Source organism: Castor canadensis, chromosome 17, assembly GCF_047511655.1.
Source record: "Castor canadensis chromosome 17, mCasCan1.hap1v2, whole genome shotgun sequence".
NCBI lineage: Eukaryota > Metazoa > Chordata > Mammalia > Rodentia > Castoridae > Castor > Castor canadensis.
The window spans coordinates 55,861,221-55,875,967 of record NC_133402.1 but is presented as its reverse complement, the minus strand read 5'-3'; the positions used below and the strand labels follow the sequence as shown (position 1 = coordinate 55,875,967).

The window sequence follows — 14,747 nt, the reverse complement described above, 5'->3', positions numbered from 1 at the left end:
TTCCGGGCGTTACCTGGGGCGGGGCCGCGCACGCGCGCCACCGCCAAGCTTACGTCCAGCCTCCGGCGTCGGCACGTTCGTTTCGCCCACTGCCCCCTCACTTTTATACAGTCTTCTTCCGACCTCCCCTACGCGAGAGCAAATGGGCTCACCCACATCCGGACTCTCAGAGCAGCGCCCGCGCGTCACGTGCCCTGGGGGCGTGGTCTGGAAGAACCTGGTGCGCCTTCTGCGGGTAAGGGTTCCCCATGCTTCGGGCCTTGGTCTCAGAGGGACGGGAACGCGTTCATGCCTGAGCGTCACCGTCTCTGCGCGCCCAGCGGGCGAGGCCTATGCCCTCACCCCGCTCTCGTGTTCATTTTCTCAGTTGCACACCGTGTCGCATGGAAAAGAACCTGCGTGGCGAAGCTAGACCTCCCCCTCTGTGCTTCCGCTTTGGTGTAGCCAGCCTCCGGGCCGGAAGCGGCGTGCTCACGCCGTGGTACGGACGATGGGGGCCTGCGAGGCTCAGTTCGAGAGCCGGGAAAAGTTCGCCTGCTTTCGTCGTAGAAATGCATGTTTACAAAGCTGTAAAACGTATGTCTGTCTCGGGGGACGCACGCATCGCCTGTCTGGAAAGACATATCTGGGCAGGGTGACAGGGTCCTCGGTTGGTGTCATGCCCTGCGCCCAGGGATCTATGGGACTGGGGGGAGAATTGGGTTCTGGCTGCGCTCTCTGCCTGGGGTTTGGAGGACGTCCTCTGAAAGACCCCGCCTAGGAGCTAAGATTTTTTAGACGGTGGGCTAGCGGGAAAAATGAGGGGGGAAAAAAGAGAGCATTCCAGGCTTTGAGACTGTCACATGCCTAAGAACAGTTTGTTTAGGAAACTGGAAATGGCCAGTGTTTGGGACAGTGGGCGGGACCTGAGCATCGCCTGTCTTGATGCTTCCCTGTTTTCCAGGCCCTTAGAGGTGAAGTAACTTAGCTCTTCACCCTGGAAATGAGGTGACCCTGAAGAGCTGCTGTTCCTTTTGTGTTAGGAAGGAAGAGTGGGCATTAGGGATAACGAAAGGGGCTTTTAAATGCAGAGGGTGGAAAGCATGACGAAGTTGGAAGTGTTTTTGAAGAGGGACAGGTGAAAAACTAGTGAGGCCAAATTGTGGGAAGAACTGCTAAGGAATCATTTGTGCAAAATGTATAGATAACAGTTGGAGACAGTAATTCCCAAGTTATCAATCGCCACGAAGTTGACCTAACTTGTTTAATGGGTATAGGTAGGACAAGAAGCAAGCATTCAAAGACAGAAATCTTGCCGAAGCTGGAGTGATTTGATGAAACTTTACAAAAAAGTGAAATCTATATGGGTCTGGGAAAATCTGCAGATTTAAATCAGAGGAGTGGATGAGGGGATTCCATGGGACTGAGCAGCAAGGACAAAGGTTTTCTACTGACATATTCTTCAACTTGTTTGACTTATCCACTGGGTGGTACTGGATGAATTCCAAGTAAAACGTTAAAACCTCACCAGGTTCACTGATGGCTGCATTAGCTGTGAACCTTTTTTCCTGAATCAATACTCATGTCAAAAACCCCTTCCCCAGGGCAGGTACAGTGACTCACATCTGTAATCTCAGCAACTTGAGAGGCAGAGGTCTGGAGGATCAAGGTTTGAGGCCCGCTCAGGCAAAGAGTCAGCAAGACACCTCCCCTCCAAAACCACAGTGTGTTGGTTCGTAGCTGTCATCTCAACTACTTGAGAGACATACATAGGAGGATTGTGGTCCATGCCCCCTTGGGCAAAAAAACATGAGACCTTACCTAAAAGAACCAAAGCAGAAAGGGCTGGGAGTGTGGCTCAAGTAGTAGAGAGCCTGTTAGCAAATGTGAAGGCCCTGAGTTCAAACTCCAATACCACCACCAAAAAAAAAGAAAAAATCCCCACCCCAGCCTGGGTTATAGTTATCACACACGTAAGGCTATCTTGTCATTACACTATTGGAGACAAGTACAGACTTGTATGACAGAGTTGAATTCAACTCCCAAAAATTACTTCTTGTGTGTGTGTCCATCATCTCAGAAACTAGGAGAGGTTGAAAGTACCACTGTGCTACTGACTTCAGAGCCTTTGAGATTGCCACTTTGTAGCAGGGAGCACCTAAGGTGATGTCTTTGATGAGACAGGGCCCAAACTTAGAAACAGGAAACTCAGAAGTCCTCTCTGAGCTGACCAGCTCTTTAGATTACATTGTAGTTGTTTTAAGAGAAAACTGAGGAATGAGCCATACTCAGGGAGCTAAGTAAACATCCTGACCACTCGGACCAGACATTGAAGGGAGTGTAGCATTAAAAATCAGGGAAGGCCTGGCCCAGCGGCTCACAGCTGTAATACCAGCTCCACAGGAGGTGGAGATCTAGAAAATAGAGGTTCAAACCCAGCCCACACAAGAAGTTAGCAAGACCCCACACCTCAACCAACAAACCAGGTATAGTGGGTTACACCTATGAGGCCAGCCCCAGGCAAAAACATGACCCTATCTAAAAAATTACGTAAAACAAAAAAGTTGGGTTTAAGTGGTAGAGTACCTGCCTAGCAAGCAGGCGCTGAGTTCAAAAGCCAGTACCACCAAACAAGAAAAAAGGGAAGAGACCCCAAAGGGAGGCAGAAACTGGAGCAGCCTGGAGTTCTGCACTATTGTGCACCTGGAGGTACTCCTTTCAGAGCTCAGCCTGGATGCTTTCTTAAGAAAGGAAGCCATTTTTTCCATATAAATTCCACTGCCAGCATTGTTCTTGCCTTGACGATTTGTGTCAGGCCGCTGGTTGGTCACCTGGCACATCCCAGCTCAGTGTTATCTCAGTATGATCATTAGCTCCTGTGCCTAAGAATGCCAAGGTTTGAGCAAAGGACAGGTATACACTCTAAAGCACTTGTCAGCTGATGTGGGAGAACTGTGATCTTACAAATAAATTGTCACCTGACCTATACAAGATGAGCCTTTCCCAGGGGGATGTTGAACAAAAAAATCCTGGCACTGGATCACACCATCTCCTCAGTCCTCACATTGAAGTAACCTCTTTGACTTACAGGTCTGACAAGGTCAAAGCTGCAGGAAAATGGACAGTGAGGTACAGAGGGATGGAAGGATTTTGGACCTGATTGATGATGCTTGGCGAGAAGACAAGCTGCCCTATGAAGATGTCGCGATACCACTGGTAGGTTAGAATTTGGGCTGAGGATGATGGGTTCAAGGCATGAGCTACAAAAACCTTGTGGAGGTGGGATATCAATGGAAGGTGAACTAGTCAGACAAAGAAATCAAAGCTGTAGCATTCTTTAACTCTAGAAGCCTCTGGAGAGCAGCTAGCTTATCTCTAATTGAAGAGAAATGGGCTTCAGAGAACTGACATGACCAGCTCAGGGATTATACCAAGATTGGAGCTCAGATTTTTTTTTGGGGGGGGGGGTGGTACTGGCTTTGAACTTGGGGTTTTGCACATGCTAGGTGTGCACTCTCCCACCTGTGCCATGTCCTCGGCCCTTTTTTGCTTTAGTTATTTTTCAGATGGAGTTTTGCATTTTTGCCCAGGGCCTGCCTTAAACCTTGATTTTCCTGCCTGTGCCCAGGTATCACAAGGGCACCACCACCACACCTGGCTTGTTAGCGGCGGTAGGATCTTGCTAACTTTTTCCTAAACTGGCCTTAAACTTCTGTCCTCCTAATCTCTGCCTCCTGAGTAGCTAGGATTGCAGACTTGGGCCAACACTCCTGACCTGGAGCCCACATTTTCTGAGCCTTATTCTGTCTACCACACCAAAGCCAGAGGTAAAGCAAATAATGAAAGTTTAGCATATATGACATGGAGAAACAAGAAGTAATAGCATATATGTTTCTTATTTCCCTGCCTTGTCTTGTCAGTCTATAGAAATCTTTATAAACCCACATTCTTGGGACACACACCTATGCTAGGTTCTATAGAAAATATTCAGAAGATAGCTGGCTTTTCTTCTTTTGCAATTAGGCCAATAGACTCCTCTTTTCTTTCCTAATCACTGGACTTCTCTCCAGAATGGAACTTGCTGAATCTCATGTAATAAATAATCCCCAAATTTTGCTTGTAGAAATGTTTATTAAAGCTCTCATTTACGTCACAGAGGCCTAACAATAAGAAGAACAGGGTCTGAAGACTTCTTTAAAGTGTGCCAGCTGCTCTGAGAAGAGCAGTTAATAAAATATGACTTACAGGGATATTGTCTGCTGCTGCTATTTACAGAGATATAAAATATTCAGCTCACCCACATGTTCATTTAAGAACAACAAATAGTAATATAATCAATGAGTAATATACTTATCAAATAATAAGTCAATTTAGTTTAAGTTTAGGAAAATAGTGAAAAGAAAGAGCATAATAAGACTATATTATATCCTTATTAGAAATATAGCTGCCATTTATTGAGTGTCAGTTTTATACTATGGACTGATGTTGAAGACTTACATTCTTTCTAATCTGTAAAGGAGATGGTATCGTCTGCATTTGCAGGCAAAGAGTAGGATCAGAAGGGGAGCTCACCCCAAGGCTGGTAGCTGGGAAGTTGGACTTCACACCTAGGCCTGCGAAGCTCCAAATCCTGTCTTGTAAGCTTTTGTTCATTCGCTCATTTGACACACATTTCTTCAAAGCCTACTATATGCCATAAGACCATGTGAACGTATGAACATAAGATACAGTTTGTGCCCTGAGTGTGTGTGGGGTGGAGGATTCCTAAGTAGGCAACACACATAAATAATTAATTATAATGATAAAATAGTCTAAGTGGGCTGCGAACAGCCATGTAGTGTAGTGACTGATTGCCTGGTATGACCAAAAGTTTAGTGGGGTAGATGAGAGAACCCCAGCAGAGGGAAATGACAGGTGCAGGTTTTGGGAGATAGTGAGACATTCGGGGGGATGGCGGATTGCACTTGTGACATAAGTAGGCACAAAAGTTGGACACAGGTTTGTAGAGGGGTATTTGTTGCCAGACTTAGTCCTCATCCTCTGGATATCTAGGTATAAATGGTCTTCAGAGCAAGACTGCCGTGCTTAGATTTGGCTTTTAGAAAATCACATTAGCAGCATGGGTAGAGATGGCCTGGTCTGGAGATTCAGCTAGTGAGACCGAGTAAGAAGCTATTGCAGTGGTCTGGTCAAGGGGCGGAGGACTGGAACAACAACAACAAAATAGTGGAGACTTTACCAAGTTCTATAGAGCAAGATTTGGGGACCATTTATGTGATAGGGAATGAGGAAAAGGGGCATTTCCCTGCTGACTTCCAGGTGGTAGCTTGGCCCTGTTGCTAATCCATACCTTTCCTTGTCTTGAAATTCTAAAGCAGTCTGTGCACATCAATTTAGCTTTTTCTAGAAACAACAACTATTTATCTCACAGTTTTATCACTCAGCTAGTAGGTCTTCCCGTCCGTACCAACTCAGGTAATCTACGCTAGGCTTGCTGTGTTGTGCTCTGAACCAGTAGACTGGCTAGGGGTTGGGTGAGCCAGGATGATCTCACATGACTGGCAGTCAGCAGGATGTCCCTGGGTGATGAGGTGACTGGGCCTTGTTCTCTCATGATTCAGCAAGCTAGTCTAGATTTCTCAGCCTTGGGACTGAAAGCAGTATCAGAGGGAACTGCAGAGTCTCATAGAACAGCTCACTAATACCACAGCGGCATTCTGCTCACCAAAGCAAGTCACATGTTCAGTCCAAATGCAAGACTGGGGAAATAGATTCCTCTTTTTTATAGGAGTAGCTGCGAAGAGTTCCAGCCAATGGTTGTGTTTATTATACTTGGCTGTGTAGGCACATATGCAATTTTTATGCACTGGTATTCATTGCAAGAGACAATATTCACCAAACGAGAGACACATTTTTTTTTAGAAAGCATATCACAGATGAGTTTAAGCAGAATCGTCTGCCTCTGAATTAAATAATTCATTAACAAATGTTATACTTCATTAACAAATTGTTAGACCAAGCTTCTTTTTATGTTTACTAGAGAATGATAGCTCTTTCAAATATGTACAGGTATGTTTGACTCTCAGTCTTAAATTTGGAAAGTAAGATGTATGTGAGTCAGATACACTTGTACATTGTATAAGTAAATATCATTTAATACATATTGAACATAACTCTAAAGGAGAAAAACCTTCACATGAAAATTCAGTGGTTTACCATTGTAAGAAAACTCGTTAAGTGGGAATTGGTGTTTGCCGAGTTTTATGTTGCCCTACTTCACCACTAGGGGGAGATCTCTATCCCGTTAAATTTTAGTGTCCCTCACCACCTCTACCTTTGTTGCAACAAGCATGTTGGGTGCAGCATAATTTCTTGATAAATTTCCTGTATTTAATGAATATGCCAGAAAATCTAGTGTGATTTTAAAGCACACTCTCAAAAAAGACTTAGTATTGTCTCTTCAGTGTTGTAGCCACTCATAATAACAGCAGATATCCCTGGAGCTCTGGATGCCCACACAGTGCTACGCCCTAAGTCTATATTACCCCATTTACTCCTTACAGAAGTCCTATGGGATGATGGTTGCTTTTTCTCCCATTTGCCAAAAAAGGAAACAAAGGCCCCACAGGTTTGAACAGCCTGCCCAAGTAACGCAGCAAATGGTAGAGTCTTGGGCTTGAATCCTGATTGACTGCCAGAAGCCTCTGCCCTCAGTCCCTTTGCCATCCTGCCTCTGCACAAATGCCAGTGACAGTGCCCATGGTTCCTTCCTAAGACAGACCAGGCCACATTGGAGCGGTGCTTCTCAGCTCTTTCTTTAGGTACACACATAGTTGTGTGTTGCCTGTTCCAAGGAACTCACAGGCTTTGATTCCAGGTGCCCTTGAGTCAGATTGTTGTTCTGAATTTCTACTGTACCTTTTCAGAATGAACTTCCTGAACCTGAACAAGACAACGGTGGCACCACAGAATCTGTGAAAGAACAAGAAATGAAGTGGACAGACTTGGCCTTACAGTATCTCCATGAGAATGTTCCCCCCATTGGAAACTAGGCTCCTTCTTGAGGATGGATTTTTCAGAAAAATGTAGATAAAAAATATTTTCTTTCAGTCTCTGAATTCAAATCTTTGAGTAATAAGTCAACACTCAAAAATGTATACCCACTTAGTTTGTAGCAGCAAAGTGCAATGAAAATACTCAGAATGAGAAACTGAGATTTCTCAGGAATGCAAAATATTTAGCTCTGTAAACCTAAAATTCTTCATTCAGTTTTTTGTGTTTGAATGTAATTGCTTAAACATTTGTTTTGAACTCTGATTTTGCCTCAAAACTTCATATCAAAGTGTAACATTTCCAAAATACTTATATGTGTCCTGTGACACAGGTGGTTGAAAATATAAAAGAGAAAGACAAAGAAAGAAGCCAGGCATGAGAGTTATTGACTTCCCATATTTCCCCACTTCAGAGGCATTCTGACTAGATTTAGCCTGGAGATAAATATGCCTTATATAGGCGTCCCATTCACTGGTTACTGGGATTCCTATGATTCCCAGGCTATTTTCAAACTTTAGATAAGTTTTCAGATTAAAAAGTTATCTGATAGTCACCTCTGCTCTCACTACTGCTGCCTTTGGTGCCACTGGAAAGGTTCTTTGGCTAGATGGACCGACCAATGATTTTATTCAGAAATGGCATCTTTTATTTTCAAAACCCTTCAGATATAACCAAAACACATTATTTAGCACATTTAGTACTAAATAATGTAGCACAATATTTAGTGCTACATTTGTATGGAAATTTATAGTTTGCCACATACATTCATGCATTTCTATCTCCTGCAGTTACTTCTTCTCACCCTTCTTTACTGGTATTTTTGTTTATGTAGCTTTTAGGAGGAAGAAGTAATGAGCTAATCTTAGAATTTCACCTAGAAAGATTAAAGCAGCCCTCCTATAATCCACACACATCCAGGCTAAGCTCCCTCTGCTTCATTGATCTGCCTAGAAATAAGTCCTCTTCAGAATAAAGACCCCAAGGCAGTGTCCCTTCAATAACTGAGAAAAGATAACCTAGTTCATTGGGGGGGACAAAATTATGCCAAGAGGAGACTAAACTTTTCAAAAAAAAAATCTTTGAAAAGCCACAGTTCTTTCATATTCATATTAAATGTCGTCTTCCCAACAACTTGTTTGTGGTGTGTAATATATAACACACCTAAAACCTGTCAATTGTATATAAATCCAGTCTTTCCCTGGAATATTGGTAGACCAGTAAAATGAACATTGTCTTGATTTCAACTAAAACAGAACCATGATGTCTATACAATAGCTTTTGGGTTGTCTGCTTGGCTTATGACCCTTATCCGAGAAGTGCCCCCATGCCAAGAATGGTTTCATTGGCCATTACTTGTAATACAGTACCAGAACTGTACAGAATTAGGTGACCTAAGCTGAGCCAGTCAGATTCTATAAACTAGGGCTTGTATAATTATCCATCTAGGGCCAGCTTGAGGATGATGGGCACATGGCCAGACAAGCTGTTGGAGGATGGCTTTCTCCATGTGTAACAAAACACCCAAAGAAGTGTCTGCATAGGGAGGTAGAGAGAGGGTATCTGGCGCTTGTTCCTGACAGCTTTGCAGTTCAAAGCATGTTATATGGATTCAGTTTGACATAATTACAGCCATCTTGAATTGTAATTGCCATGATTGCCCCTGAGTAACCCTAGCTGAATCTTCCTGAATAGTTTCCCACCGTGTCATAAATAGATAAAACCATTGAGAGTCATATGTGGGGCTTTCCATCTAGACCCTGGCTTCCTGGGTGGATCTGACTCTTTGATACTGAGATAAACCAGGTATGTTCCTGCCAGGATAAGGTCACTTTCGTCCTAACCCTAAAAATGCCCCTCCTTCTGACCCAAATTGCAAGGATTCACCTGGTCTTGCTGCCATCCAGCACCACACTTCTGTCAGTAAGTCCCCAGTATATGGCACTGCAATCCTGGACATGTCTACCTTTCTTTACTCTCAGCACCTTGGGTCTGGTCCTCATGCACTAGGACTGGGTTGTCCCCAGCTTGTGTGTGCGCTCCTCTAGAGGAAGTGCCATGTCCCCTGCTGGGAACATAGCAATGAACAAAGTATGGCTTCTGCTCGTGACTTACTTTGGGTTCCTAGAAGCAAGGCCTAAGGTGGGGCTTCTCATGCGAGTGATTTACTAAGGTGCTGTCAGCATAGAGCATGGAAAAACTGAGCAGAGAGTGCTTTCATCCAGGGTCAAGCCTCAGCCTGATCTCTAGAAGGTGTGGATCATGATGGCCTCAAGAGTCTTCTCACAGTGGGGCAACTGGCTAGGTGTTCTGTGAACTGGTTTGTCCCTCCTGCCATTCCTCAGAGAGAGCATAATGACCCAGGCATTGCCAGGGGACTCAGCTCTCCAGAGGACGTACAACTGGTGTGTCTTTGGCAAGCAGTACACAGTAGCTGGAAAATGGGTACATAGACCAGGTAAAGGGGGTATGGCCACCAACAGTGACTGCCACAGAACATAGGTGGGTGTGATTGGGGGACTTGATTTATATTGGATAATCAAGGGGGGAATGCTGTGATAAGTAGCTTTTAAGTATTCTTTTTGTTGCTGAAATTTTTATACTATTCAAGTCCTTTGTGTTTCCTATGCCCAGCAGAAAGCAGACATGCTTGTAAACAACCTTTCCCCTTGTTTGGGAAGCACAGGAGAGTAGCATGGGAGAGAGTCTAAAGCCAGGAACTTCTTCGGTGTAGTGGAAAGCTTATCCCACTCATTTCCCCATGAGATGGCAAAGTTTAGAGGCTCATGATTAGTGGGGAGAGAAGATCTGAACCTCAACCCTGAGTCTCCCATCCTCTGCAGACCCCAAGCATTGGAGTCACCTCTGTCAAGGCCCCTGGCAGTGAGCATGGGAGCAATGGCCAGGATGGACTAAAGAGTGGGGGTTTTTACCCATTCTCCAAGTCATTCTTGATCTTTCTGCTTACGAGACCCTAAGGGGTTAACAGGGCAACCCAGTGATGACATTTAATTTCTGCTACAGGACAGCAAAGTAGAGCCAAGCAGATTTAACTTACTTTGGAGAAAAAGAAAATTTGATATTTTGTGTCCTCCTTGAGTTTGCGAGCCAGCACCTGACAGATGAGTGGAAATAGCCAAGGAGGAGTTGGGAGGTTACAATTCATTACAGAGAGAAAATTGCATAAAGCCAGAAGTGAGACTGGCATAACAAATGGGTGGCTGGGTAGGCAGGGGTCTTGTTAAAATGTTCCTAGTCATTGAAAGGGTTTAAACCAGAGATAAAATGACCTGATGGATCCATCTGGAGAATGGATTTCAGCACTAAGAATAGAAGTAGAGAGGTAAATTAGTTTTGCTCCCCTAGATCTTGTAATCTCTAGCATGTCCATAAAGAAACATACCTGTCATATCACAGATTTAAATGTTAACAATTTGACAATGGTATTTTATCCCTAGATCCTGTAAGCTTTAATATGTTCATAAAGAGCTTTGCCTTGGCTCAAGTGAGTAACTTGGGGTAGCAAGATGGAGGTGGAAGTTAGAAGGACCAAGGGTGTTTCTTAGAGGTAGAATTGTCCAGGCTTGCCCATTAGTTTTATGGTTCAGTGTGAGCGCTGTTTTATGACCAAGGGCTGAATTCTCTGAGTCAAATGCAGGACTTCCGATACAACCTGTGTTTTCTAGGAACAATCTCTGTCCGGGAGATGCCTATCATTTGAGGTCCAATTTAGACACACCTCTTCACAGTGTAGTGACAATGACAGCTGGCATTAATTGAGCACTTCTATTTGCTCATAATAGTGTGAGTGTGTGTGTGTGTGTGTGTCTGTCTGTCTGTCTGTCTGTGTACTGGGGATTAAACCCAGAGCCACATCATACTAGGCAAGTGCTCTACCACTGAGCTTCATTCCCAGCACCCTGCATTCACTTTTTAGATGATATCATTGTCCTTGATAAAGAGAGGGTGGCTTAAAATAACTTGTTTCAAGTTAAAGGACTTATTCCAAGTCACTCAAATAGTAAATGCTTTCCAACCCAGGCTGTCAGATCTCAAAACTTGTGTCCTCCTCCCAAGTCTCTATAAAACTTTCTATGACCTTCTCTTTCTGAAATAGGAAGAAAATTCTATCAGAAAACTCAGAACTTCCAAATGTTTACTGTGTATCTACAATGGAGACAAAATCTGAAAGAATTTTTATTAGGAACCTGAAGATATGAAATATTAAGCACTGGGGGTATGGCTCAAGTAGAACACCTGCCTAGCAAAGCAGGAGGCCCTGAGTTCAAATCCCAGTACCTCCAAAAAAAGAAAGAAACACTAAAAATTCAACCTGTTGCCAAAGTCTTCTATAGATCATAACTTTTCCACCAAGTCATACTGTTGTCACTTGTTGTACAAGGATAAATCCATAAAGTGTATTTTCAGATTGTGGTGCATTGCCATAGTTTAATGTCAGTGCAATATAGTACCCAGCAGGGGGCACTCAATTCCTTTTAGAAAGTTGAAATCACCAGCTGATTATTTTTCCTTAACCCTGGAATTGAGCATTCAGAATCAACTGGACATTTGCTTGGAAGTGATTCTGCATATCTGGATTGCCTGAAGGGCAGAGGGAATGGGGTATGTGAAGAAAGTACAGCCTCACTAAGATACTTGTGTACTGCACCTGGACTGGGCAACTCACCTAGTGGACTCTTCACTTATGCTTTGTTGGGGACACAACAGCTGGAAGGCAGTTCAGACTCTGGTTACTGGGAAAGATGGCCAGAATCAGGAGTTTTGCCCACCCATGACCCCAACTTATACTCAGGCTTGGGGCTCTTTCATTAAGCTCTTTTCCAACTCTTTTCGGATAATTTAAAGCCATCCTAGAATAATCCATCAAGCTTTAGAAAGTAGCAAGGCGAGTAGAGGCTGGCCTTAAAAGGGCAGCTGGGGCCTCTTGAGGGGGCTCCATACCTTGTAGTCTACCTGGCCTGGATGATGGATGGCGCTGACCTATGCCCCTGAGCCAACCAGGACTGGCTTCCTGAGTGTACAACCCATGCATAGGCCCCACACTCAGAAGAGTCCCTGTTTGTATATTGCTTTGCTGTTGCTGTCTTGAAGCCCTTAATAGTTTTGTAACAAATAGTCCATGTTTTCATTTTGCACTTGGCCCCATAAATTATATAGCTAGTCTTTGAATCTATGGCAGCCATTTGCCACGGTTTCATGTTGGATGGTGACTAATTCAACTCGGCAAATGCCCTCACCTTGGTCGTGACAGTTCAAGGCATTGTGAACGTCAGTGTTTGGAGTGACAGAAAAGCAGGCAGGTCCAGGAAAAATGGAGTAGAAAACTGGGGAAAACTTCAGGCTTGCTGTTGCGTCCAGTTTCTTGAAATATTTCCCAGGGCAATTGTTGACCAAGCTTTGTGGCATTTTTGACTCCTGAAGGCTATCTGACTGTCCAGGGGGTGAAGGGCAGGCACACTGACCCTGGAAGCACAGCAAGACAGGTTTTGTGGCCAGCTAGGAGAACTTGGGGCATGTCTTTGCCTAAATTTCACCTGGTTCAGAGACAATGACCTATGTAACCTGTCCTCTTTAGCCCTGTCTTAGAACAGAGCCTCTGATGGAAAGGTGTAAGAAGCACAGTTACAGAGCTGGGAACAGTCAACTCATTCATTCATTTGTTGTACATAAAGTTTCCACCTGGACTTGTGTATTAACTTTTCCAATTGGTTGGACCATCTAAAAAAAGCTATTTTTGTAGATCAAAATTAACCAGTTAATTGAAATATCCTTTGTTTCTTCAGCTAATAATATTCTTACCAAGAGTCAATTGTACATAAATACACACACACACACACACACACACACACACACACACACTGCTCATGAACTGGATTTTTTTTTGGTGGGGGGGGATGAGGAGGGGCAAAGGGTGGAGAATTTGAAAACAACCAAATGACTCTTAAGGAAGTGAGGGAGGTTGATGTGTAAACCCATCCCAGTTATTTTGTGCCTTCCTTGGTGACTCAGACCTCCTTTATCATGATGCCACCTCCCAAGGGCAAAAGAGGTTTTCCTCCACCCATGCTGTGATCTTGCCTCCCCTCTTGGCATCTCTGCCCCATGCTTCCTCCCAACTTGTCATCTTAGTCTCGAACAGTCCCTCCGACACACACACACACACACACACACTGTGCTCACAGAACGGTGTTCACTCTAACCGGTACCCAGTCTAACTGGGAGGACTTCCTAAAGAACAGGGAGGCAGCAGCAACTACTCTTTGCCAGTGGATTTGCCTTAGCATCTTCCATTGACTAAGACCCCAGACAACCTCCCCTAGCTCAGCCCAGACAGATAGGAAGGTGAACCCACCAGGTGAGGCCCTTATTTCCAGTCTTATCTTACCTTTCTGGCTCTCACATTCTCAGCTTCTCTCCATCCAGCCCCCTCTCTCAGGGCTGTGCTGCTGTTAAGAGGTACATCTGCCTTTCCCCTCATCCTCTTGTTCACCCAGGATGCCCTCTGGCTGGGGAAGTGAGGAGCTCAGGATTCTGGATTCTTAGCACAGTACAGGCACGAAGGGATCGAGATAGGAGAAAAATGAGTCCCAGGCTGGCCTGGAGAACCCCAAGGGGACTTGTGGCAGTGTAGCAAGCTGGAAGTCAGGCCCCTGACTCTTCCCATTGACTCGTTTCTACCTCTTTCATCCTCCATCTCTCTCTCAATCTCTTTGTATATTCAAGCTTGCTGTTTTTTCTCCCTTCTAATCAAGCATTTATCTAAATACATTAAATTTGTCTCTTTCATGTTGCAAGCATCTCTAAAGTAGAACTCATGCCAAATTTGCATCTCATTTCATTTGCCACAATAGTTATTTGTTTAAAATTACATATGGATAAAATGTCTGTAGACAGAGTATAGTGGCTAAATGCATAGTCCTTAGAGGCAAAAAAATTGGGGTTCAAAACCCAGCGAGGCAACTCACAACTGCCCATCCTCTCATAGGAAATTGGCCTCTCTGAACTTGAATCTCTTCACTAGAAATGGGGTTGATAATACTGTTTACATGATAAGCTTCAAGAGGATTAAATGACATGATGAAAGTAAAGTACTTAGAACAGTGTCCATCTCATGGTAAGCACTTGCTAAATATTACCTGTTGTTATCAATATAATAGGCATTTCAAAGGCATTCTACACTGAGCTCTGAAGTCAAACAAAGAATAATTTTGTTATGTAAATAAGCATTATTTTACATGGTAGAAATAGGAGGCAGAAGACCTGGGTTCAAGTTCTAGTCCACCATTTTACTGATTCTGGGACCAAGAGTCTGTCTGTCAGGTTCACTGTTCCTCCCAGGGTCAAGAAGTAAAAATGTATTAAAAACTGTTTTGTAGTTTAAAGAAGTATACACATTTAAGTTAAGTATCATAACTTATTTACTGCATAAATTCATAATTTTATTTTCAAATTCATTTTCCACATAGCTCTTAGTGTATGTACTAACTTAGTAAATTTACATGTGGGCATAGCTGTCTGTGAATTTGCATAAACATGTTTTATATACAGTGTAGAAGGAAAGACAACAAACTATTGGCAGTGCTTAATCTCTAGGACAAGATTTGACTGGCTGCAGAAGGCAATTGTCTTATCTTTATATCCTTCTGAAAAAGTGGTGAGGATGTGGGTAATTTTTTTCAGATAACAATGTGAATATT

General features: G+C 43.7%; 2 protein-coding genes across 6 annotated transcripts in view; one reads left to right on the top strand and one right to left on the bottom strand.

Moving 5' to 3' along the window:
* Cep63 (centrosomal protein 63) overlaps positions 1–293 on the bottom strand; it is a 60,129-nt gene extending 59,836 nt beyond the window's left edge. The window contains exon 1 of one of the 3 annotated variants that reach the window (XM_074059524.1): positions 153–293. The gene's annotated coding sequence lies outside the window, so the exon portion shown is untranslated. The other 2 variants (XM_074059525.1, XM_074059523.1) reach the window with 2 other exon arrangements.
* On the top strand, positions 97–7,400 carry Anapc13 (anaphase promoting complex subunit 13). 3 transcript variants are annotated; one of them, XM_074059537.1, is made up of 4 exons: positions 108–235; positions 368–576; positions 3,070–3,195; positions 6,906–7,400. In XM_074059537.1, exons 3-4 carry the CDS (start codon positions 3,097–3,099, stop codon positions 7,029–7,031), a joined length of 225 nt encoding a protein of 74 aa, XP_073915638.1. In that variant the 5' UTR covers positions 108–235; positions 368–576; positions 3,070–3,096; the 3' UTR covers positions 7,032–7,400. The 3 variants fall into 3 exon arrangements, with proteins under 3 accessions (XP_020025902.1, XP_073915638.1, XP_073915639.1); XM_020170313.2 differs by lacking the exon at positions 368–576 and having other exon boundaries at positions 97–235; XM_074059538.1 differs by lacking the exon at positions 108–235 and having other exon boundaries at positions 461–649.
* The last annotated feature ends 7,347 nt before the right edge of the window (positions 7,401–14,747 follow it).

Coding starts and splice junctions, on each gene's coding strand:
- Anapc13 (XM_020170313.2), top strand. CDS start 3,097: ATGGACAGTGAGGTACAGAGGGATGGAAGGATTTTGGACCTGATTGAT. Junction 3,196..6,905: donor AAGATGTCGCGATACCACTG/GTAGGTTAGAAT, acceptor GTACCTTTTCAG/AATGAACTTCCTGAACCTGA.